The 25,045-nt window shown below is 42.3% G+C and overlaps 1 protein-coding gene across 1 annotated transcript in view; it reads left to right on the top strand.

The window, feature by feature from the left end:
• Positions 1-8,144: 8,144 nt before the first annotated feature.
• LOC117511703 overlaps positions 8,145-25,045 on the top strand; it is a 30,512-nt gene continuing 13,611 nt past the window's right edge. The window contains exons 1-3 of the mRNA XM_034171622.1: positions 8,145-8,280; positions 8,388-8,510; positions 8,602-8,812. Coding sequence (XP_034027513.1) covers positions 8,182-8,280; positions 8,388-8,510; positions 8,602-8,812 — 433 coding nt within the window. The 5' untranslated portion in view covers positions 8,145-8,181. The remainder of the gene's footprint in view (positions 8,281-8,387; positions 8,511-8,601; positions 8,813-25,045) is intronic.

The following is a 25,045-nucleotide window of genomic DNA, read 5'->3' on the forward strand; positions in this document are numbered from 1 at the left end:
AACCTTGTTTTTGCAATGTATGCATAATGTTGTGTGGGCCGCTGAAGAGGAGGTACTGCTGGCCCACCACCACCAGATGGCGCCCTGCTTGGAGTGCGGGCTCCAAGCACGAGAGGGCGTCGGAGCCGCTGGAGGTGACAGCTGTCATCACTCAACACCAGCTGTCACCCATCACCACCACTATAAAGACCGGACTGCAACTCCACCTCCTCGCCGAGAAATCGTCTACCATACAGGTAATTTTTCTCTGCTGAACAAAACATTGAGTAATAGTCTGAACTTCTTTTGCAGCCGTTTTCCTGTGGTGTTGCCTTATCTGTGGGATTGGCGTTTGGTGTGATCAGCGACGGCTTCGCTTCACACCCCAACCAGATAAGTGGTTAGACAGGAGCTGCACGAGTGTGTGATTGGAGGTGGAGGTTCTCCCTCCGTAACTGAACACAGACTGTGGGATTACTGAGTGTGCGGACTCACACTCATCCAGAACTGTTTCTGTTTTCTGCCAGCAGTACCGGGTCTGACTGCTGAGGACAGTGGCCACCTGGGGCGCAGGGCTTGGCGGCTCCGGTGTTCTTCAGGTCCGTTGGTGGTGAGGCTTGTGTGGGTTCCGGCTTCTCTCTCACCGGATGTCTCCTATCTTCGAGCCTGCCACACGTCACCTTTTGTTGGATTGATATAACACATATTTGTATCTGTCTGTATCACGTTGTGCACCTTCACAACATTAAATTGTTACTTTTTGGCTATTCCATTGTCCCTTCATTAATGCCCCCTGTTGTGGGTCCGTGTCACAACACTTCCCCAACACATAATGTGGTTTTGCATTGTCTTATAAAAATATAAAGCAATGCTAAAATATCCTTGGCTGTATGAGCATGCACCTTTTAACAGTGTCTGCAGGAGGGCATGTGTGTGCGTGTACGTGAGCTTATGTAATTACCTTTGACCGTATGTGCTGCGCGTGCATGTTGACATCCGCAAGATGACTTGTAAATCACTCCAGAGGTGTTATCAGGTTACAAAAACACTGTTTTCAGTTTTGGAAGTGTTTATTTCTTGCTAGCTTTTACATAATATATGAGAAACATGTTAGATTTACACAGAAATGCAGAGGTTCCGGAGCAGATTCTGCCATGTTGAATTAGCAGCCAGAGAGAGACCAACCAGTGACATCACGGTGCCTCTCTATTCTGATTGACTGTCACACCCCAAAAAGCGGATTTGCATCATTCATAGCATAAAAACAGGAAACAGAATGTGACCTTTTGACCTCTTAAAATAGGTCAAGGTTAGGCATCTTTGAACTTGACCAAGGTCTGTGTCCCAAGAATGTTCCCTGTGAATTTGAAGACCCTGGCAGTGATTGGACTGGACTTATGCTGAGCACAGACAGATGGCGAGATGGACAGACGGACAGACAGATGGTCGCAAGGCATTACCCGATGGCCATATGTTTTTGGCCTCGGGTAAAAATGCATGGACATGTCTGAAAAAGATGTCATCTTGAATGCAGCATATGTTGCTCTAAAACCTCAATGTACTTTTCTGCATTAATGCTTCAATCATAGAAATGTCCATTTCAGTTAAATTTATTTTCCTTTGTATAGCACCAAATCACAACAGAGTTGCCTCAAGGCGCTTCACACAAGTAAGGTCTAACCTTACTAATCCCCAGAGCAGCCGTGGTAAAGAAAAACTCCCTCTGAGGAAGAAACCTCAAGCAGACCAGACTCAAAGGGGTGACCCTCTGCTTGGGCCATGCTACAGACATAGATTACAGAACAATTCACAAAACAAATATACAGAAAATGCTGTTGGTGCACAGGACAGGAGGGTCTCTGGCACAAATACCACATCCATCTCTGGATGGAGCTGCATCTTAAACAGAAAGAAAAAACAGAATCAGGCATCATAAAGACAAGAAATACAGTACAATTTGCCAGCATTAAACAACAAGAAAAACAGGAAATACTAAGGTGATTGCTGGCCACTAGCCCTAAGCTTCACTAAAAGACCCAGAATTTAGGTACAGTTGAGGCCGCGGCACGCTCTGTGTTGTGCTGCTGCTTCACTCCCCCTCCCTTCCTGTCTTTTTTTCTGGCTGACTCATGGAGCTGATTGGACTCACCTGACTGCAATCAACCACACCTGTATTTATACCTCTACTCTTCACTCACTCAGATGCCAGAAACTCAGTTGCCTTCGGGGTATTCTGGCCTCAGCTCAGTTTCTTAAGCTTCTTGTGTTCCCTGATTTTTGCCTTCTGACCCTGTTTTCCTGTGCTTTCAGATTTTGGACTCAATCAGCCTGGTCAGCCACCTGGTCCTGCTCTGGCTCAGCTCCATTTACCTCAGTTGGAAGTGTACCCTCACTGCAGTACCCTGGCTCGTCTCTCCCTCCTCCAGTGCTTGGTTCATCTGTGCTTTCAATTCAGTTCTATATTCACTTACTAATAAATTGTTATATTTTTGCTACACCCGGTCTATTTTCCTGCATATCAGTTGTAACCTCTGCCTTGGGTTGTTTTCACCATAACAGGAGTTTCCGGCCACAACATGGACTTGGCAGGAGAAGACCAGATCCGCAAAGCCCTCGGCTCGTAGGGAGCACTCCTTAGCCAACAACAACAACAGCTAGCTGCTCTCTCTGACCAACAACAGGTTTTAGCCTCTCAGGTTTCTAAACTCTGCACTCAGCTCACTGCATTTAATGAAAGACTGCCAGCTATTCCCACATCCTCCTCAGTTACAGCAGCTCAGTTAGCTTCACCATTAGCCTCTGTACCCCCAGCAACTTCAGCTTCTCCATCTCTAGAACCATTTATCTGCCACCCTGAACCGTATGCTGGAGCAGTAGACAAATGTGCCTCCTTTTTACTCCAATGTTCTTTAGTATTTTCCCAGCGCCCATCAATGTATTCATCTGATGCCGATAAAATAGCTTAACTTGTAAATCTGCTTAGGGGCGAAGCCCTGGAATCGGCCACAGCCTTATGGGAGCAGCAGTCTCCGGTTCTTGCCTCTTATCAAACATTTAAACAGGAATTCCGGATGGTGTTCGATCACCCGATGCGGGAGCAAGCAACCTCCCAGCGGTTATTATCCATCAGGCAGGACGCCCATAGCATGGTGGCTTATTCCGTCGAATTCCGTATTCTAGCTGCAGAGTCCGGCTGGAATGCTGCGGCGCTTCGGAGCGCGTTTGTAAATGGCCTTTCTGAGACGCTTATGGATGAACTGGCAGTCCGTGATCGACCCACTTCCTTGGATCAACTCATTTCTCTGGCAATTAAGATAGACAATAGGCTGAGGGAAAGACGGCGGGAGAGAAGTCAAGAGTCGAGCGCACATCTTCCTCTCGTTTCCTTCCAGGTGCGGATCCCATTCCTTCTTCTTCACGCCCCACTGGGAGCACACTCCCTGTGCCTGCAGCGCCCCCTGCCGATGAGCCAGTGCAGCTCGGCAGGGCTCGATTAACTCCAGAGGAGCGTGGTCGGTGGCTGTCGACCGGGGAGTGTTTATACTGCGTTACCCGGGGGCACATAATTCGTGAATGTCTGGTTCGGCCACCGATAGACCCCGGGCTATTGCTGAGCCATACTCAATTTACGGGTGAACCTTCCTCACGCACTCAAGTCCCGGCCACTCTCTTTTCTGATAACATATCTCTTCAACTCCAGGCTGTTGTTGATTCTGGCGCAGATGCTAATTTTTTAGATCCTAGTATTATAGCCCAGGCTGACATTCTGGTGGTAGAACTTCACACTCCCATCCAGGTTTTGGCACTAGATGGCACTCCTCCCCCTTCGATCACTCACCAAACAGTACCTGTCATGCTCTTAGTTTCTGGGAATTACCGGGAGACTCTTCAGTTTTTTGTTTATCGTTCCTCTCCTTCCGTTTTGTTGGGGCATCCTTGGCTTAGTCTTCACAATCCTGTGATAGACTGGCCGACCGGCATGATCTCCCGGTGGGGTGAGGCTTGCTATCTCCGTTGTCTCCATTCCCCTCGCCAAGGGGTCTAAGGACACCACTTCCATTATGATAGATCTCTCCAACGTTCCTGAGAAATATCATGATCTCAAAGACGTATTCAGTAAACATCGCACACTTTCCCTACCACCTCATCGACCGTACGACTGCTCCATCGATCTGCTTCCGGGCGCTTCTTTCCCCTCCAGCCGGCTTTATAATCTGTCATGCCTGGAGAGGGACTCAATGGAGCAGTATGTTCAAGACTCCTTGGGAGCCGGTCTCATTCGTCCTTCCTCATCGCCCTTAGGGGCAGAGTATTTTTGTGGGGAAGAAGGATGGGTCTTTACGCCCCTGCATTGATTACCGCAGATTGAATGCCATTACCGTCCGTAACAGGTATCCTCTTCCACTGCTTGATTCGGCATTTTATTCACTGCAGGGGGTGTCCGTTTTCACCAAACTAGACCTTAGAAATGCTTACTACCTCATCTGCATTAAGGAGGGGGACGAGTGGAAGACTACGTTCAATACCCCCCTGGGCCATTTTGAATATCTCGTGATGCCATTTGGTCTCACTAATGCTCCCGCCATCTTTCAAGCTCTCATTAATGACATACTATGTGATTTCCTCAATTGGTTTGTATTCGTGTACCTAGATGATATCCTAATATTTTCCAGAAACTTCCAAGAACACACCCAACATGTCCGTTTGGTCCTTAATAGACTTCTTGAGAAGTGTTTGTTTGTTAAGGCGGAGAAGTGTGCTTTCCACCAGCCCTCCGTCTCCTTCTTAGGTTTTGTTTTTTAGCATAATCAAATCAAGCCTGACCCAGCTAAGATCACCACAGTTTCCGAATGGCCCACTCCCTCCAACGTCAAACAACTTCAGCAATTCCTTGGATTCGCCAACTTCTACCATAGGTTTAGCCATAATTTCAGTCAGATAGCTGCCCCTCTCCATCAGCTCACATCCTCTAAAACTTGTTTTCTCTGGTCCCCTGAAGCCAGTCAGGCCTTTAACACTCTCAAACATTGTTTTACCACCGCCCCTGTCCTGGTCCAGCCCGATCCGGATCGTCAGTTCATTGTGGAAGTCGATGCGTCCGACAGCGGGATCGGGGCCGTCCTCTCCCAGCGGGCTGAGGGCGATGGGCAGCTCCACCCTCATGCCTTCTTTTCTTGGCGTCTGTTTCCCGCCGAGCGCAATTATGACGTGGGTAACTGGGAACTCCTGGCAGTGAAGGAAGCACCGGAGGAGTGGAGACACTAGTTAGAAGGTACGTGCATTCCCTTCATTGTATTGGACAGAGCACAAGAACCTAGCTTACATTAAAACTGCCAAAAGGTTAAATTCCAGGCGGGCCAGGTGGTCTTTATTTTTTGGACGATTTAATTTTTCTCTCACCTACAGACCCGGCTCTAAGAACACCAAAACTGATGCTCTCTCTTGGTAGTACACCCCCCTCGACAGCAAACCACCTCTACCCACATTCTCCCTGAGTTGGGGCTCTGACGTGGGACATTGAAAGGGTTGTCAAGGAGGCACAGGTTCACCATCCGGATCCTGGGGGAGGTCCCCCTGGACGTCTTTTTGTCCCACCATCTGCACGTTCAGCTGTTCTCCAGTTCATTCACACTGCCAAATTTGCTTGTCACCTGGGCATCCAGCGGACCCTCCATCTCCTTCAGCAGCACTACTGGTGGCCCTCCATCCAGGCGGATGTGCGAACGTACACTCAACAAAAATATAAACGCAACACTTTTGGTTTTGCTCCCATTTTGTATGAGATGAACTCAAAGATCTAAAACTTTTTCCACATACACAATATCACCATTTCCCTCAAATATTGTTCACAAACCAGTCTAAATCTGTGATAGTGAGCACTTGTCCTTTGCTGAGATAATCCATCCCACCTCACAGGTGTGCCATATCAAGATGCTGATTAGACACCATGATTAGTGCATAGGTGTGCCTTAGACTGCCCACAATAAAAGGCCACTCTGAAAGGTGCAATTTTATCACACAGCACAATGCCACAGATGTCGCAAGATTTGAGGGAGCGTGCAATTGGCATGCTGACAGGAGGAATGTCAACCGGAGCTGTTGCTCGTGTATTGAATGTTCATTTCTCTACCATAAGCCGTCTCCAAAGGCGTTTCAGAGAATTTGGCAGTACATCCAACCAGCCTCACAACCGCAGACCACGTGTAACCACACCAGCCCAGGACCTCCACATCCAGCATGTTCACCTCCAAGATCGTCTGAGACCAGCCACTCGGACAGCTGCTGAAACAATCGGTTTGCATAACCAAAGAATTTCTGCACAAACTGTCAGAAACCGTCTCAGGGAAGCTCATCTGCATGCTCGTTGTCCTCATCGGGGTCTCGACCTGACTCCAGTTCGTCGGCAGTGTCCACTTCCTGAGCTCGTGGTGAGCTCAGGAAGTGGACACTCGTTTTGGCCAAACAACGGTATACAGCTTATGTATATTCTGTGTTAGTGCGCGGCTGCGGCCGACGTGCTTGATGAATTCCTGCGCAAAAAGTAGTTCCCAGATAATTGTAATATATTCCTGTGAGATAATAAGTGCGAGGTCTGTTAGAAAAGTATCCGACCTTATTTATTTATTTGTGCAAAAACCTGATGGATTTGAATCAAGCGTGCTTGCATGAGCCAACCTTGAACCTTCGTGCGCATGCGTGAATTTTTTCACGCCTGTCGATTGCGTCAGTTGCTGGCAAGCAGCATTTGTGTGAGGTCGTGTGTAGTGCTCTCGGCGGTTTTTCACTGCAAGGAAAATGACAGAACGACTGGCGCAGCGCTACTGCATCAAATTTTGCCAGAAACTGGGCGACAGCCAGGTGGAAACCATTCGGAAGATTCAGACAGCTTTCGGTGGCTTTTCAGTCATGTGACTATCCGAGAAATTATGGAAGAGGTGGGCATCATTTTTCGGAGTCCAGCATGTCCTGTGAGACTTCAACACGAAGTTGCTTTTGCTCCGCTGTCAGCTTCGGCACGAATTTCGCCGCCACTCTTTTCATGGCCAAATCTTCTGTCACAGCGGAATGTGCCGAAAAAGTGCTGATGTCCACCTCTTCCGCAATTTCTCGGATAGTCACACGACGGTCCCGCATCACCACAGCATTCACTTTGGCAATGACCCGGTCATTTCAGCATGTTGATGGCCGACCGGCTGGAGTCTTTAAACCGGTGTACCGCTCCTTAATCTGTGTAATGCCCATAGCATCGTCACCGAAAGCTGCCTGAATCTTCTGAATGGTTTCCACCTGGCTGTCACCCAGTTTCTGGCAAAATTTGATGCAGTAGCGCTGCTCCAGTAGTTCCGTCATTTTCCTTGCAATGAAAAACCGCCGAGAGCACTACACACGACCTCACACAAATGCTGCTTGCCAGCAACTGACGCAATCGACAGGCATGAAAAATTCATGCATGCGCACGAAGGTTCAAGGTGGGCTCATGCAAGCACACGTGATTCAAATCCATCAGGTTTTTGAAAAAAAAAAAAAAAAAGGTCGGATATTTTTCTAACAGACCTCGTATATCTCATCTAAATCAATTCTAAAATTTACCAGTAATAAAATTATAAAGATAAGTGAAGTTTTAAGAGTGGCCGTAATAAATATTTAGGAAACCTAAATTTTTGGAGTATGGAGTTAAATTTGTCTCATTAATACTTGCAAATGCACAGAGGGTGATTTACAAATATCCTTTGATTTGTACACGTGCTTTGTGATCCACAGACTCAAATTCCTGATTTGTAACTTGTGTGTGGGTTTTTACAAATAAATGTTTATTTGCAAAACTGAAAATTCTGGTTGTGAAGGGTGATTCAGCATTGGTGGATCACCAAACACACACATTCATCACTTTGCTCAGTTATGCAATATTGAGACATTCTCAGCGCAAAACTGCAGTTGAGATCCACAAATATGTCAGTCGCTATTCACATTATTGGCAGAATTATTGGGGGGGGGGCTTGGCTCATTATTGGGGGGGCTTAAGCGCCGCCACTGGTTGATCATATAGTTTTACTTGACATTCAGCATTGTGCATTTTTGCAGTTCTGGAGGAAATAATGATGCAACACTATGTGGCACACAAGCACAGAAACTGGAGGCCTTCAAAGACTTTACAGGAAATCACTGTTATGTGTATGGTAGAGTGCAAATGGTAGAGAGCAAATGAAACAAAACAAAAAAGACGAGACACACTTTGAAACCGATCCATTCCAGGGGCAGATAAAATTGTTGAAGATGCTGCAGACCGTGTTGTTCATCAAGGTGAGTTCTCTGACTTGACTGACTCAAGTTTTTTAATTAAGTCCTGTAAATAACACTGTTATATTTTTTGTGTCACCATGTAAACATGAAGTTCTGATATTTTCCAGCTCTTGTTGGTACATTACTCAACACAGAGTTTGACAGAAGTCCACTCAAACTGCAGTGAGGATGTTTCTCTGCAGTGTCCAGTTGTCAGTAGTCAAAAGTTCTTCTCCTTGATGTGGTACATGGTCAGTCACTGCATCTTGACAAACCATTTTTTGTGGATCACTGACCATTTCTTTCCATATAAAATGACCTTCTGCTTGTTACTTTGGACAGCTTGACGAAAATAGTCAGCGAAAAGCTATCATCAGAATCAGTGACAACAAGACGAAGGTCTATAACTTGTCTCGGCCAGTCCAGTTTGGACAGAACTACAGTCTGTTCCTGCCCAGTGCCAAACATGAAGATTCGGGGTTGTACGAATGCTTCATTGGAGGATTCATTGGGCAAAGAAATCTGAATCACATAGTCAAGCTGATTGTTACAGGTAAGTTCTGAATTTCACAGGATTGACTGATTGCCTCATGGGGCTATGATTTGGACATGTTTTCTCAGGGAGTTGCTACACATAACACTGTATCAGGATCTTTACAGCTGCTGAATATGTGAACAGGTTGATTTATGTTAAAACACAGTCAGTCCTATTTTCTTTGGCCCATGACAACTTAAAACTACAGTGTGTGAGGATGTACGAGGTCTATTAGATAATAAACTGACCCTTTTTTTTTTTTAACTATATGGATTTGAATGACGTGCGATTACACCAATCATGCTTGAACCCTCGTGCGCATGCGTGAGTTTTTTCACGCGTGTCGGTGACGTCATTTCCCTGTGGGCAGGCCTTGAGTGAGATGTGGTCCCGCCCTCGGCTGAATTCCTTTGTTTCACACGCTGCTCGAGACGGCGCGCGTTGCTTTATCAAAATTTTTTCTGGACCTGTGAGGAATATCCAAGTGGACACTATTCGAGAAATTAAGCTGGTTTTTGGTGAAAAGTTTAACGGCTGATGAGAGATTATGGGGTGTTTCTGTTGGTGTAAGGACTTCCCACAGAGCGGGACGTCATGCAGCGCTTCCAGGTGCCGTCGTCGGCCTGTTTCGACCTGAAAACATCCTAATTTAAGGATAAGGATTAAGGATTTAACTTAATTCACCCAGGACGTCGTGAGAGAACAGAGAAGATTCAGAAGAGGCCGGCATGAGGACTTTATGCGGACATTCCACTGCTTAAGGACATTTTTTAATGAAAGACTTGCGCGCAAATTCGCCGAGTCGTTTCCGTGACGACTCGGCAAATCTGTGTGCGCCGCGACAGGAAAAACACGTCCGTGTTGAAAAACATTTGTAAAATTCAGGCGGCTTTTGATGGCTTTCAACAAGTGAGCAACTGAGAAATTGTTTAACAGCTTGGGCATGTTCCAACTTGCCCGTTAAGGTTTCCAACGGAGGTGTTTTTCCTGTCGCGACCCCCCGCGGTTGGGTCCGGCCCGACATGCGACTCTGCCCGTACGTTCTTTCATTACAAAATGTCCGTTAACAATGGAATGTCCGAATAAACTCCTCATGCCGACTTCTTCTGAAAGTTCTCTGTTCTCTGATGACTTCCTGGGTCAACAGAGCCTGAAATGTGGAAGTTTTCAACTTGAAACGGTGAGACGCTGCCGCCTCGAAGCACAGATCGCCGTCATGCGCCGTGGGCCGTCCTTAAAGTGACACTACCAGACCAAAATCTCTCATGAGCCGTTAAAATTTTTACTGAAAACCAGCTGAATTTATCGAATGGTGTCCACTCTGTTGTGCCTTACAGTTTTGAAAAAATTTTGATCAAATAAAGCAGCAGTCTCTGAGCCATTCCTAAACAATGAAAAAATCGACGAGAGGGTGGGCCACTCCTCACTCAAAGACTGCCCACAGGCGAATGACGTAACCGACGTGAAAAAACTCTCGCATGCCCACGAGGGTTCAAGCATGTCTGATGTAATCACACGTGATTCAAATCCATATGGTTTTTGAAAAAAATAATAAGGTCGGATACTTTTCTAATAGACCTCATATGGGTGTTTATTTCAGAAATTGAATATAGTATTCATAACATCCGTTCATGTGTAAATATGTGTGTAATTTTCTACAACGATGAATCAGTGTATCTTTATCAGCTTTGGACGAGCCTTTCATAGTATCTACATGTAGTGGGCCTTCTTATGTTGCATCACGCGTTGATACAGGAGCCCAAAAGGAGCATACTTACTCCAGCTTTCATATTTTGCAGCCCTGCTGGAAGACTGGTGAAAAACACGTTGTGTACACTTCAATATTGCAGGCTAAAAAGTTTGAGAATCTTAATTTTTCTATACCTCTTTAGACCCAGAAAAATAAATGTGATGCAGTTTGTGCTTTTTTGCATTACATGACTGTTGGGTGAAAACAACATGCCACACAAGCTTTTTTCTTTGTTTGGTCAAACTTTTATTTTTTTAATGGAATGTGTAATGCTAATCAAATAATTCCTTTGAAATAATGCTGTAAAACATTTGTCCCTTAAAGAGGACAAAAATCCCCTGCTGGGCTTCGAGGATAATGGAGGATCATAATGGGTGTTTTCAAAGAAGTGAAAAAGTGAAGGGAAACTAAATTGTGACTGGTGGTGAATCTGTATCCTTACTACTAGATGAGAACAAATCATACACACTGTAAAAAAAAAAAAAAAGGTTTTCACCAAATCTGAAGGGGACATCCAAATTTAGGGCATCTCGGATGAATTCAAATGCGAGCATGATCAGATTTGACCAAGACCTTTTAAAGACACCAATTTTACTTTAAGAGAGTATTCACTGATGTCATTTACAAGTTTTTTGCAATTGCTTCAACGCTAACCTCAGATGTTTTTGCACAATTTTCAAAATATTAGATGCATTTATAACACAGCCCAGCCATGTGTTCAAAACCTTGCATTGTATATTTATGTCATTGAAGAAACATTGCAGATCTGACTCTGTGGTTCAAATGACTCACCTATCATGAAAGTTCCTGCCAGTGGCCTTTCTGTGTGGAGTTTGCATGTTCTCCCCGTGTTTGCATGGGTTTCCTCCGGGTGCTCCTGTTTCCTCCCACATCCAAAGACATACGGGTTAGGTGGATTGGAATCTTTAAAAATGTCATAGTTGTGTGAGCGTGTTTGTTTGTCTGTTTGTGGCCCTGTGACAGACTGGCGTCCTGTCCTGGGTGTACCCCGCCTCTCGCTCTGTGACTGCTGTGATAGGCTCCAGCCCCCTGCGACCCTTAACTGGACTAAGTGGTTGAAGATGAGTGCATGTGTATTACTAATCCTACCCCTAACCATAACCATAACCATACCCCCCCGCATCACTTTTAATTTTGTGCAGCCATCACAGAATGTATTAGATTAAATTCATGCTCCTGTTATGAAAACTTTTCACTTTTTGTGACAATATCACGAGCCAATAGATTAATGTATACTTTAGATCACCCACAAACGAGATACCAATAGCATCGCTGCTAAGTCATTATTTCAGTCCATTACATTACTGTAAAAACAGTTGATGCATGTTTCAATCAGGTTATATATTGTGGTTCTAAACAATAGAGACAGTGGAATCATTGAACAAAATGTGAAATAATGTTTGAAATAAAATATTCTAATCCAGTTACATTTGCTCTGCAAATCTTACCGGTTAATTGTGTGAGATTTCCGACCATAAAATATCGTGTTGATGGTGGCAAAATATTCAACCTTTTCACATTTGATATATCACTCTGCACCCTGACCGCGTTGCTACGCAGATGTCAATAATGGCGCTGTCAGCTGAGAGTGAGAGAAACCGGTGGAGCGACCACGCTGTTGCTACCGTAAGCTTCGCCGACCGAATTACTTACAGAAAAATAAACCGTGCGAACGATGTTATTGGATTAGAATGGGAATAACCCCCTTATGTCTGATGATTTGCGGATGTTAGTGCTGGATTACGGTCATAAATATCCGACACGTTAGTGGAGCCAGTAAAACTCCTTTTTACCGGCTCCACTAACGCGTTGCTGGTAAAACTCAATTTGCGACCATAAAATCCAACATTAACATCCGCAAATCATCAGACAGAAGGGGGTTATTCCGTAAGTAACAGGTTTAGTTGTAGAATGGCAAAGAAAAGTAGCCATAATGCCAAGTAAAGTAACCACAAAAGTAAGTTAAATAAAACATTCTGATCAACTGTCATGTAAAAAGTGAGCAGTCGTAAACAAAAACAATACTGTAACATTGTTACTCACCATTTGCATCAACTCTCTCTGCTGGAGTTTGGAGTTGGCCAGAGATTGTCATCGACATCACAGCTTATCCACTGCCATGCATCGGGGGAAATATCTCCTGGCATGATGAATCCAGGCCTGACGTTGGTCTGCCGTTATCTCATCACATGCATCATCCATGTCCTGGAGGAGGGTGGCTCGTTCATGAGGGCGACGATCATAGACTTTCCACCTCCCTGCTGAGAAGAAGCCCACTATCGGGTTGAGAAAAGGAGAGTACGGGGCAAATATATTGCTATGAACTGTGGATGGGCCTCAAACCATGTGTGCACCCCTTCAGCATGGTGGAATTGTCCCAGACTGCCACATACGTGACTCCCTCAGTTTGACAGAGCTGCAGTGTGGGCATAAACCTCAAGTACTGCTTGTCCATCATTATCCATAAACCTGTGCATTAGGAACCATAAGTTTATTTATTTTTACCATCGGTGCAGTTACTTCCCATTTTGAGTAGATGTATTTATTGCTAGTTGGATGCCTTTAATGACATGGAAAGACATTTTGGAATAGTGATACTCTGATGTTAACTTGTGTCATTTTGAAGAGGTGATTTACATTCAGTGAAGAAATGACTTAAATGTAATGTGTATTGTATCCAAGCAATTGAAAAATGTGGTTAGAGTTTTGAGAACTTGTCTGTGTTGAGGTTTGTATCTAGAGTTTTGAAAGTTGTGCAAGGACTTGTGAGGTTAGTGTCGAAGCAATTGCAAAAAACTGTATTATGCTTCGACAGCTATAGATTTTGGACAGTAACTCTGTCAATATATATTGAAAACTCTTAAGATATTTTTGTTTTGTGACATTTATGTTGCAAACAGGCATTATGATGGGAATGCTGGGTGAAATCCTTATCAGGTGTATGTCGAAGCTCTCTCTCTGAGTGTGTGTGTTTGTTCCAGTACTCCTTTGAGGTGCTTCAACCAATTTCCACCAAACCTACTGTGTGCATATAGGTTGACCCCAGGAATTGACCTTCAAGAGTTTGTTTTGGTTCAGGTCAAGGTTACTGGGGGTTAAAGGTAAACATGTGATTAGATTAGATTAGATAGAACTTTATTGATCCCTTGGGAAGACTCCCTCAGGGAAGGTGAGGTTCCAGCAACATTGTATAGCAGCACACAGGGTAAGAAGCACACAGATTATCAAAAGTGAAAGTAAAAAAAAAAAAAAACAGTTTGCAAATATAAATATGAATACACAAATATAAATTGGTCCTTTGGTCAGTTTCATACAAACCTGATAAGTGGATGACATTTAAGAATTCCTCTGATAGGGTTTGTTTTGGCAAAGGTCAAGGTTACTGGGGTCAAATGTCAGATTGCCGTATCCCTTACTGTCTTCATGACCACCAAGTGGTGGTAAAACAAGGGCATAAACAAAGTTCAAATGCATAGATATTGTTTGCTACCTGTGATGTTGCAGCCTTCAAAATCAAATGTTGATTTAATTAATTATCTTCTCCACTTTTAATACAGTAAGATTCTGATCAGTATGTTGTGTATGACTGTGTGAGCAGAAACATTTAGCCTTCAGTGGTGAAATAACTTGAGGAAACTGTTCCTTCATTCCGTTGTGTAGCCTTTAGTGAAAAGAAAGAGCTGCGCAAAAGCAGTGCAAAGAAAAACATCAATACAGCTTTAATAAACCAAATTAAAATGTGTAAATTCAGTATAAAGGATAAATTGAGATAATGCAGAAATTAATTCAAATTAGGAAACAGAAAAACACTTAAAATATTCAAAATGCATAAATGATTGTGAATATTGAAAGTCAAATATTGATCAGAAAAACCTAAAAAGAAAAATGTTCAAATTATGTGATGCTTTATATAGATATTTTGTCTTTCAACAAATGTAAAAAAAAATGTAAATATGGCCAGATTAAAATTTTATGAATCACTGTAACATACTTTTTATTTATTTATTTGCATATTGTATATGGTTTGAGGTTTGCAAAGATGACAGGGTGAAAATAATGTTTCAGAAGCAGCACAAACCATGAAAGGGCCTTTTCCATTCATCAAAAATGGACAGAAATCCTAGTTTTTCCCAGTAGCATTGCCACAATTTTTATGGTTATTTTTATGTTCGCAACCCTGACACTTCACAAGCAGAATAGGTTGTCACATTGTGCATTTATTCTCCAACTTCCCTCCATCTATCCTCCTAAGTAGCCTATGTATAGAAACCATATATGTGCAAGTAACTAAGGTTTGTCTTCAAGGCAGTTGTTGCATGTGTGGATGGGGGCTTTTTTTTTTCTTTTCTTTTCTTTTTTTTGCACATTATACAGATTACTGGGAAAGTGTGTGCACAGCTTGAGGTTTGCAAAGATGACTGGGTGTGAGTTTCAACTTTACATGGGATAGTTCATCGAATGGTGGCGTTTTTTCCACTGCAGCATCTTCAGCGTTGAGAGTAGGTGTGACAGCAGATTGTGCAGCCTATAAAATAGGGTGCATTGTTTGAGTACTCAAATAATTAACAAATACATCTCAATGTGATTGTGTATATATATATATATATATATATATATATATATATATATATATATATAGCTGTGACACTTTGCACGCTCTGATTGTCTGATTACCGGTCGGATATTTTACCATATTGGGACAATCAGTCTGCAATGTGTATTTTCATTACAAACCAGGAAGCTAAAAACACGATTTGAAAAACCAAGTTGGACATGAACGTACTCCATAAATATCTAAACAGCTTCTGAAAAAACACACATTGAAAGGTTACCAGCTAACGACCGAACCATCTGTTAACAACTTCTTCATGGAGGTGAATCGAACAGGTCTGACTACGAGCCCTCAGCACCTTTCATATTCAGGCGATACTGTAAGTTGTATGTTTATATATATAATAACGATATAATAAATTAATTAATCTTTTCATGGCCAAATCTTCTGTCACAGTGGAATGTGCCGAAAAAGTGCTGATGTCCACCTCTTCCGCAATTTCTCGGATAGTCACACAAGGGTCCCGCATCACCACAACGTTCACTTTGGCAATGACCCGATCATTTCAGCATGTTTATGACCGACCGGAGCGTGGCTCGCTCTCCACCGTTGTGCGGACGTCTTTAAACCGGTTGTATCGCTCCTTAATCTATGTGATGCCTATAGCATCGTCACCAAAAGCCGCCTGAATCTTCCGAATGGTTTCCACCTGGCTGTCACCCAGTTTCTCGCAAAATTTGATGCAGTAGTGCTGCTCCAATAGTTCCACAATTTTCCTTACAATGACAAAACGCAGAGACCACTACACACGACCTCACACAAATGCTGCTTGCCAGGAACTGACGCAATCGACAGGCGTGAAAAATTCATGCATGCGCACGAAGGTTCAAGGTTGGCTCATGCAAGCACACGTGATTCAAATCCATCAGGTTTTTGAAAAAAATAAGGTTGGATACTTTTCTAACAGACCTCGTATATCTCATCTAAATCAATTCTAAATCTTACCAGTAAAAAAAATTATAAAGATAAGTGAAGTTTTAAGAGTGGCCGTAATAAATATTTAGGAAACCTAAATTTTTGGAGTATGGAGTTAAATTTGTCTCATTAATACTTGCAAATGCACAGAGGGTGATTTACAAATATCCTTTGATTTGTACACGTGCTTTGTGATCCACAAACACAAATTTCTGATTTGTAACGTGTGTGGGTTTTTACAGATAAATGTTTATTTGCAAAACTGAAAATTCTGTTTGTGAAGGGTGATTCAGCGTTAGTGGATCACCAAACACACACATTCATCACTTTGCTCAGTTATGCAATATTGAGACATTCTCAGCACAAACCTGCAGCACAAATATGTCAGTTGCTATTCACATTATTGGCAGAATTATTGGGGGGACTGAAGGGGAGCTTGGCTCATTATTGGGGGGGCTTAAGCCCCCCAAGCCCCCCCCCCCTTGCACCGCCACTGGTTGATCATATAGTTTTACTTGACATTCAGCATTTTGCATTTTTGCAGTTCTGGAGGAAATAATGATGCAACACTATGTGGCACACAAGCACAGAAACTGGAGGCCTTCAAAGACTTTACAGGAAATCCCTGTTATGTGTATGGCAGAGTGAAATGAAACAAAACAAAAAAGACGAGACACACTTCGAAACCGATCCATTCCAGGGGCAGATAAAATTGTTGAAGATGCTGCAGACCGTGTTGTTCATCAAGGTGAGTTCTCTGACTTGACTGACTCAAGTTTTTTAATCAAGTCCTGTAAATAACACTGTCATATATTTTGTGTCACCATGTAAACATGAAGTTCTGATATTTTCCAGCTCTTGTTGGTACATTACTCAACACAGAGTTTGACAGAAGTCCACTCAAACTGCAGTGAGGATGTTTCTCTGCAGTGTCCAGTTGTCAGTAGTCAAAAGTTCTTCTCCTTGATGTGGTACATGGTCAGTCACTGCATCTCGACAAACCATTTTTTGTGGATCACTGACCATTTCTTTCCATTTAAAATGACCTTCTGCTTGTTACTTTGGACAGCTCAACGAAAATAGTCAGCGAAAAGCTATCATCAGAATCAGTGACAACAAGACGAAGGTCTATAACTTGTCTCGGCCAGTCCAGTTTGGACAGAACTACAGTCTGTTCCTGCCCAGTGCCAAACATGAAGATTTGGGGTTGTATGAATGCTTCATTGGAGGATTCATTGGGCAAAGAAATCAGAATCACATAGTCAAGCTGATTGTTACAGATAAGTTCTGAATTTCACAGGATTGACTGATTGCCTCATGGGGCTATGATTTGGACATGTTTTCTCAGGGAGTTGCTACACATAACACTGTATCAGGATCTTTACAGCTGCTGAATATGTGAACAGGTTGATTTATGTTAAAACACAGTCAGTCCTATTTTCTTTGGCCCATGACAACTTAAAACTACAGTGTGTAGGATGTATGGGTGTTTATTTCAGAAATCCGAACATCCGTTCATGTGTTCATAGATTCCAATTTGTTCATATAAATGAGGAATCTTCTTCACAGACTAAGGTTAATTATGGAGTTCCACAAGGTTCTGTGCTAGGACCAATTTTATTCACTTTATACATGCTTCCCTTAGGCAGTATTATTAGACGGCATTGCTTAAATTTTCATTGTTACGCAGATGATACCCATTTTTGCATTTGCGCAATATCTCTAAAATTAGAAAGGTCTTGTCTCAGAGTGATGCTGAAAAACTAATTCATGCATTTATTTCCTCTAGGCTGGACTATTGTAATTCATTATTATCAGGTTGTCCTAAAAGTTCCCTGAAAAGCCTTCAGTTAATTAAAAATGCTGCAGCTAGAGTACTGACAGGGACTAGAAGGAGAGAGCATATCTCATCCATATTGGCCTCTCTTCATTGGCTTCCTGTTAATTCTAGAATAGAATTTAAAATTCTTCTTCTTACTTATAAGGTTTTGAATAATCAGGTCCCATCTTATCTTAGGGACCTCATAGTACCATATCACCCCAATAGAGCGCTTCGCTCTCAGACTGCAGGCTTACTTGTAGTTCCTAGGTTTTGTAAAAGTAGAATGGGAGGCAGAGCCTTCAGCTTTCAGGCTCCTCTCCTGTGGAACCAGCTCCCAGTTCAGATCAGGGAGACAGACACCCTCTCTACTTTTAAGATTAGGCTTAAAACTTTCCTTTTTGCTAAAGCTTATAGTTAGGGCTGGATCAGGTGACCCTGAACCATCCCTTAGTTATGCTGCTATAGACTTAGACTGCTGGGGGGTTCCCATGATGCACTGTTTCTTTCTCTTTTTGCTCTGTATGCACCACTCTGCATTTAATCATTAGTGATTGATCTCTGCTCCCCTCCACAGCATGTCTTTTTCCTGGTTCTCTGCCTCAGCCCCAACCAGTCCCAGCAGAAGACTGCCCCTCCCTGAGCCTGGTTCTGCTGGAGGTTTCTTCCTGTTAAAAGGGAGTTTTTCCTTCCCACTGTTGCCAAGTGCTTGCTCACAGGGGGTCGTTTTGACCGTTGGGCTTTTTCCGTAATTATTGTATGGCCTTGCCTTACAATATAAAGCGCCTTGGGGCAACTGTTTGTTGTGATTTGGCGCTATATAAAAAAATTGATTTTGATTTGATTTGATGTGTAAATATGTGTGTAATTTTCTACAATGATGAATCAGTGTATCTTTATCAGCTTTGGACGAGCCTTTCATAGTATCTACATGTAGTGGGCCTTCTTATGTTGCATCACGCGTTGATACAGGAGCCCAAAAGGAGCATACTTACTCCAGCTTTCATATTTTGCAGCCCTGCTGGAAGACTGGTGAAAAACACGTTGTGTACACTTCAATATTGCAGGCTAAAAAGTTTGAGAATCTTCATTTTTCTATACCTCTTCAGACCCAGAAAAATAAATGTGATGCAGTTTGCACTTTTTGGCATTAAATAATTGTTGGGTGAAAACAACATGCCACACAAGCTTTTTTCTTTGTTTGGTCAAACTTTTATTTTTTTTAATGGATTGTATAATGCTAATCAAATAATTCCTTTGAAATAATGCTGTAAAACATTTGTCCCTTAAAGAGGACAAAAATCCCCTGCTGGGCTTCGAGGATAATGGAGGATCATAATGGGTGTTTTCAAAGAAGTGAAAAAGTGAAGGGAAACTAAATTGTGACTGGTGGTGAATCTGTATCCTTACTACTAGATGAGAACAAATCATACACACTGTAAAAAAAAAAAAAGGTTTTCACCAAATCTGAAGGGGACATCCAAATTTAGGGCATCTCGGATGAATTCAAATGCGAGCATGATCAGATTTGACCAAGACCTTTTAAAGACACTAATTTTACTTTAAGAGAGTATTCACTGATGTCATTTACAAGTTTTTGCAATCGCTTCAACACTAACCTCAGATATTTTCGCACAATTTTCAAAATGTTAGATACAACAATCATAACGGTCAGCACTTATAACACAGCCCAACCATGTGTTCAAAACCTTGCATTGTATATTTATGTCATTGAAGAAACGTTGCAGATCTGACTCTGTGGTTCAAATGACTCACCTATCATGAAATACCCAACCCAGTCTCACAAGTTTTTTCATGCTCCTGTCATGTAATGAGTCAAATTTTTGTGACGGGATTGTTTTTTATCTTACTATTACTAATCCTGGGCAGCACAGTGGTGTGGTGATTAGCACTGTTTCTTCACAGCGAGAAGGTCTTGGGTTCAGTTCCTGCCGGTGGCCTTTCTGTGTGGAGTTTGCATGTTCTCCCCGTGTTTGCGTGGGTTTCCTCCGGGTGCTCCGGTTTCCTCCCACATCCAAAGACATGCGGGTTAGGTGGATTGGAATCTTTAAAAATGTCATAGTTGTGTGAGTGGGTGTGAGCGTGTTTGTTTGTCTGTTTGTGGCCCTGTGACAGACTGGCGTCCTGTCCTGGGTGTACCCCGCCTCGCGCTCTGTGACTGCTGTGATAGGCTCCAGCCCCCTGCGACCCTTAACTGGACTAAGTGGTTGAACATGAGTGCATGTGTATTACTAATCCTACCCCTAACCATAACCATAACCATACCCCCCCGCATCACTTTTAATTTTGTGCAGCCATCACAGAATATATTAGATTAAATTCATGCTCCTGTTATGAAAACTTTTCACTTTTTGTGACAATATCACGAGCCAATAGATTAATGTATACTTTAGATCACCCACAAACGAGATACCAATAGCATCGCTGCTAAGTCATTATTTCAGTCCATTACATTACTGTAAAAAACAGTTGATGCATGTTTCAATCAGGTTATATATTATGGTTCTAAACAATAGAGACAGTGGAATCATTGAACAAAATGTGAAATAATGTTTGAAATAAAATATTCTAATCCAGTTACATTTGCTCTGCAAATCTTACTGGTTAATTGTGTGAGATTTCCGACCATAAAATATCGTGTTGATGGTGGCAAAATATTCAACCTTTTCACATTTGATATATCACTCTGCACCCTGACCGCGTTGCTACACAGATGTCAATAATGGCGCTGTCAGCTGAGAGTGAGAGAAACCGGTGGAGCGACCACGCTGTTGCTACCGTAAGCTTCGCCGACCGAATTACTTACAGAAAAATAAACCGTGCGAACGATGTTATTGGATTAGAATGGGAATAACCCCCTTGTGTCTGATGATTTGCGGATGTTAGTGCTGGATTACGGTCATAAATATCCGACACATTAGTGGAGCCGGTAAAACTCCTTTTTACCGGCTCCACTAACGCGTTGCTGGTAAAACTCAATTTGCGACCATAAAATCCAACATTAACATCCGCAAATCATCAGACAGAAGGGGGTTATTCCCTAAGTAACAGGTTTAGTTGTAGAATGGCAAAGAAAAGTAGCCATAATGCCAAGTAAAGTAACCACAAAAGTAAGTCAAATAAAACATTTTGATCAACTGTCATGTAAAAAGTGAGCAGTCGTAAACAAAAACAATACTGTAACATTGTTACTCACCATTTGCATCAACTCTCTCTGCTGGAGTTTGGAGTTGGCCAGAGATTGTCATCGACATCACAGCTTATCTACTGCCATGCATCGGGGGAAATATCTCCTGGCATGATGAATCCAGGCCTGACGTTGGTCTGCCGTTATTCCATCACATGCATCATCCATGTCCTGGAGGAGGGTGGCTCGTTCATGAGGATGACGATCATAGACTTTCCACCTCCCTGCTGAGAAGAAGCCCACTATCGGGTTGAGAAAAGGAGAGTACGGGGCAAATATATTGCTATGAACTGTGGATGGGCCTCAAACCATGTGTGCACCCCTTCAGCATGGTGGAATTGTCCCAGACTGCCACATACGTGACTCCCTCAGTTTGACAGAGCTGCAGTGTGGGCATAAACCTCAAGTACTGCTTGTCCATTATTATCCATAAACCTGTGCATTAGAAACCATAAGTTTATTTATTTTTACCGTCGGTGCAGTTACTTCCCATTTTCAGTAGATGTATTTATTGCTAGTTGGATGCCTTTAATGACATGGAAAGACATTTTGGAATAGTGATACTTTGATGATAACTTGTGTCATTTTGAAGAGGTGATTTACATTCAGTGAAGAAATGCAATGGTGGGCACAGATAACCAAAAAATTAACTTTGATAACAGATAATCAGATAACTGAAAAGTTATCTTCGATAAAGATAAAACAGTAAACCACCCAAAAATGTATCGGAAGTTACAGATAACCAATAACAGATAAATTCCTATATTGTCTCTGGTACATTTACAGCTACTAATAAAATGAATTTAAGTTTTAATGCCACAATAGCTTCTAGTAATACTAAAAGTAGCAACAGACCCAAACAACGAGACCACACTTTCATCTTTGAACATTGTGCCCCTGCTAGAAACACTTGTTTACTACAGAGCTCCGAGCACAGAGGCACTCTGAGAGCAGCCATAAAGCCAACTCTCTATCAATCACAACGCTCCCGTTAGGCGGAGGTCTTGAAAAATAAAGTCATGCTGACTTATGGTTTTGATTTATAAATAACATTAATATGGATAGAATAACTCCATTAATGTCAATTCTGTCATTTGTACAAAGTTAAAATATAGCATATATCTTTTAATGTTGAATAATGCACTAAGGTTTTGTAACAAACACAGACAGATCGCAAAGGATTCTGGGTAAAAGTGCCTCTGCTAAACATTGATTGGTTCAGTCATTCATTATGTAAACCAACACGTTAATGTGACGTCTGTCGTGTGTTGGTTTTTACAGATAAATTTGCTTTTGTAAAATATTCCTGTAATGTAATGTATTCTTGTAATGTTATTTATTTATTTATTTATTTATTTTGCTGTTGGTACCTGTGATGTTGCAGCCTTCAAAGTCAAATGTTGATTTAATTAATTATCTTCTCCACTTTTAATACAGTAAGATTCTGATCAGTATGTTATGTATGACTGTGTGGGCAGAAACATTTAGCCTTCAGTGGTGAAATAACTTGAGGAAACTGTTCCTTCATTCCATTGTGTAGCCTTTAGTGAAAAGAAAGATCTGCACAAAAGCAGTGCAAAGAAGAACATCAATACAGCTTTAATAAACCAAATTAAAATGTGTAAATTCAGTGTAAAGGATACATTGAGATAACACAGAAATTAATTCAAATTAGGTAACAGAAAACACTTAAAATATTCAAAATCCATAAATAACTGTGAATATTGAAAGTCAAAATATTGATCAGTAAAGCCTAAAAAGAAAAATGTTCAAATTAACAATGTGATGCTTTAGATAGATATTTTGTCTTTCAACAAATGTCAAATAAATGTAAATATGGCCAGATTAAAATTTTATGAATCACATTCAAATTAAATTTAGTTTCATATTTGTACAGTGCATTTCATAACCTTTGATCTTACAACATGTACTACAGCTGTTACCTTGACAAACACATCTGCAGATTCGATTTCTGCTTGAAGACGTTTGTCTGTCACTGTAACATACTTTTTATTTATTGTATTGCTTGCCTCTACTGGTGGTTGGCTCTCACTGCGGTATTGTATCACTTCCTGTTCCGGAGCACAGCGGTATTTTTCTGTATCTGTTAGCTGTTTAATCTGCGCAGTTAGATTGATCTAGTTAACTAGATAACGATTTGTTTCACAGTGTAATCTTCACGTGCCTTAACTAAAGCACTCCCTCTGCTGAATCACCTCTAAATTATTTACACATTATTCACTTTGTGTGTTTTTAGGAATCCGCTAGCTTAGCGCAGCTACTAGCTCTTAGCCGGTTTAGCATGACGGCTTCTCCTGTCTCTCCTGCACTTTTCTGCTCTGGGTGTGAAATGTTTAGTTATTCCTCGGCCTCCTTTAGCAGTAATGGTACTTGTAATAAGTGTAGCTTATTCGTAGCTTTGGAGGCCAGGCTGGGCGAATTGGAGACTCGGCTCCGCACCGTGGAAAATTCTACAGCTAGCCAGGCCCCTGTAGTCAGTGCGGACCAAGGTAGCTTAGCCGCCGTTAGTTTCCCTCTGGCAGATCCCGAGCAGCCGGGTTAAGCAGGCCGACTGGGTGACTGTGAGGAGGAAGCGTAGTTCTAAACAGAAGCCCCGTGTACACCGCCAACCCGTTCACATTTCTAACCATTTTTCCCCACTCGACGACACACCCGCCGAGGATCAAACTCTGGTTATTGGCGACTCTGTTTTGAGAAATGTGAAGTTAGCGACACCAGCAACCATAGTCAATTGTCTTCCGGGGGCCAGAGCAGGCGACATTGAAGGAAATTTGAAACTGCTGGCTAAGGCTAAGCGTAAATTTGTTAAGATTGTAATTCACGTCGGCAGTAATGACACCCGGTTACGCCAATCGGAGGTCACTAAAATTAACATTGAATCGGTGTGTAACTTTGCAAAAACAATGTCGGACTCTGTAGTTTTCTCTGGGCCCCTCCCCAATCGGACCGGGAGTGACATGTTTAGCCGCATGTTCTCCTTGAATTGCTGGCTGTCTGAGTGGTGTCCAAAAAATGAGGTGGGCTTCATACACTCAACAAAAATATAAACGCAACACTTTTGGTTTTGCTCCCATTTTGTATGAGATGAACTCAAAGATCTAAAACCTTTTCCACATACACAATATCACCATTTCCCTCAAATATTGTTCACAAACCAGTCTACATCTGTGATAGTGAGCACTTCTCCTTTGCTGAGATAATCCATCCCACCTCACAGGTGTGCCATATCAAGATGCTGATTAGACACCATGATTAGTGCACAGGTGTGCCTTAGACTGTCCACAATAAAAGACCACTCTGAAAGGTGGAGTTTTGTTTTATTGGGGGGGATACCAGTCAGTATCTGGTGTGACCACCATTTGTCTCATGCAGTGCAACACATCTCCTTCGCATGGAGTTGTTCAGGTTGTCAATTGTGGCCTGTGGAATGTTGGTCTACTCCTCTTCAATGGCTGTGCGAAGTTGCTGGATATTGGCAGGAAGGTTGTTCTGTCTGAGTTATTTTCATTAGTTACTTCATCCAAACCATCAACATGTCTATTAGACCCCATTCCTACCAGGCTGCTCAAGGAAGCCCTACCATTATTTAATGCTTCAATCTTAAATATGATCAATCTATCTTTATTAGTTGGCTATGTACCACAGGCTTTTAAGGTGGCAGTAATTAAACCATTACTTAAAAAGCCATCACTTGACCCAGCTATCTTAGCTAATTATAGGCCAATCTCCAACCTTCCTTTTCTCTCAAAAATTCTTGAAAGGGTAGTTGTAAAACAGCTAACTGATCATCTGCAGAGGAATGGTCTACTTGAAGAGTTTCAGTCAGGTTTTAGAATTCATCATAGCACAGAAACAGCATTAGTGAAGGTTACAAATGATCTTCTTATGGCCTCAGACAGTGGACT

Source organism: Thalassophryne amazonica, chromosome 6, assembly GCF_902500255.1.
Source record: "Thalassophryne amazonica chromosome 6, fThaAma1.1, whole genome shotgun sequence".
NCBI classification, from domain to species: domain Eukaryota; kingdom Metazoa; phylum Chordata; class Actinopteri; order Batrachoidiformes; family Batrachoididae; genus Thalassophryne; species Thalassophryne amazonica.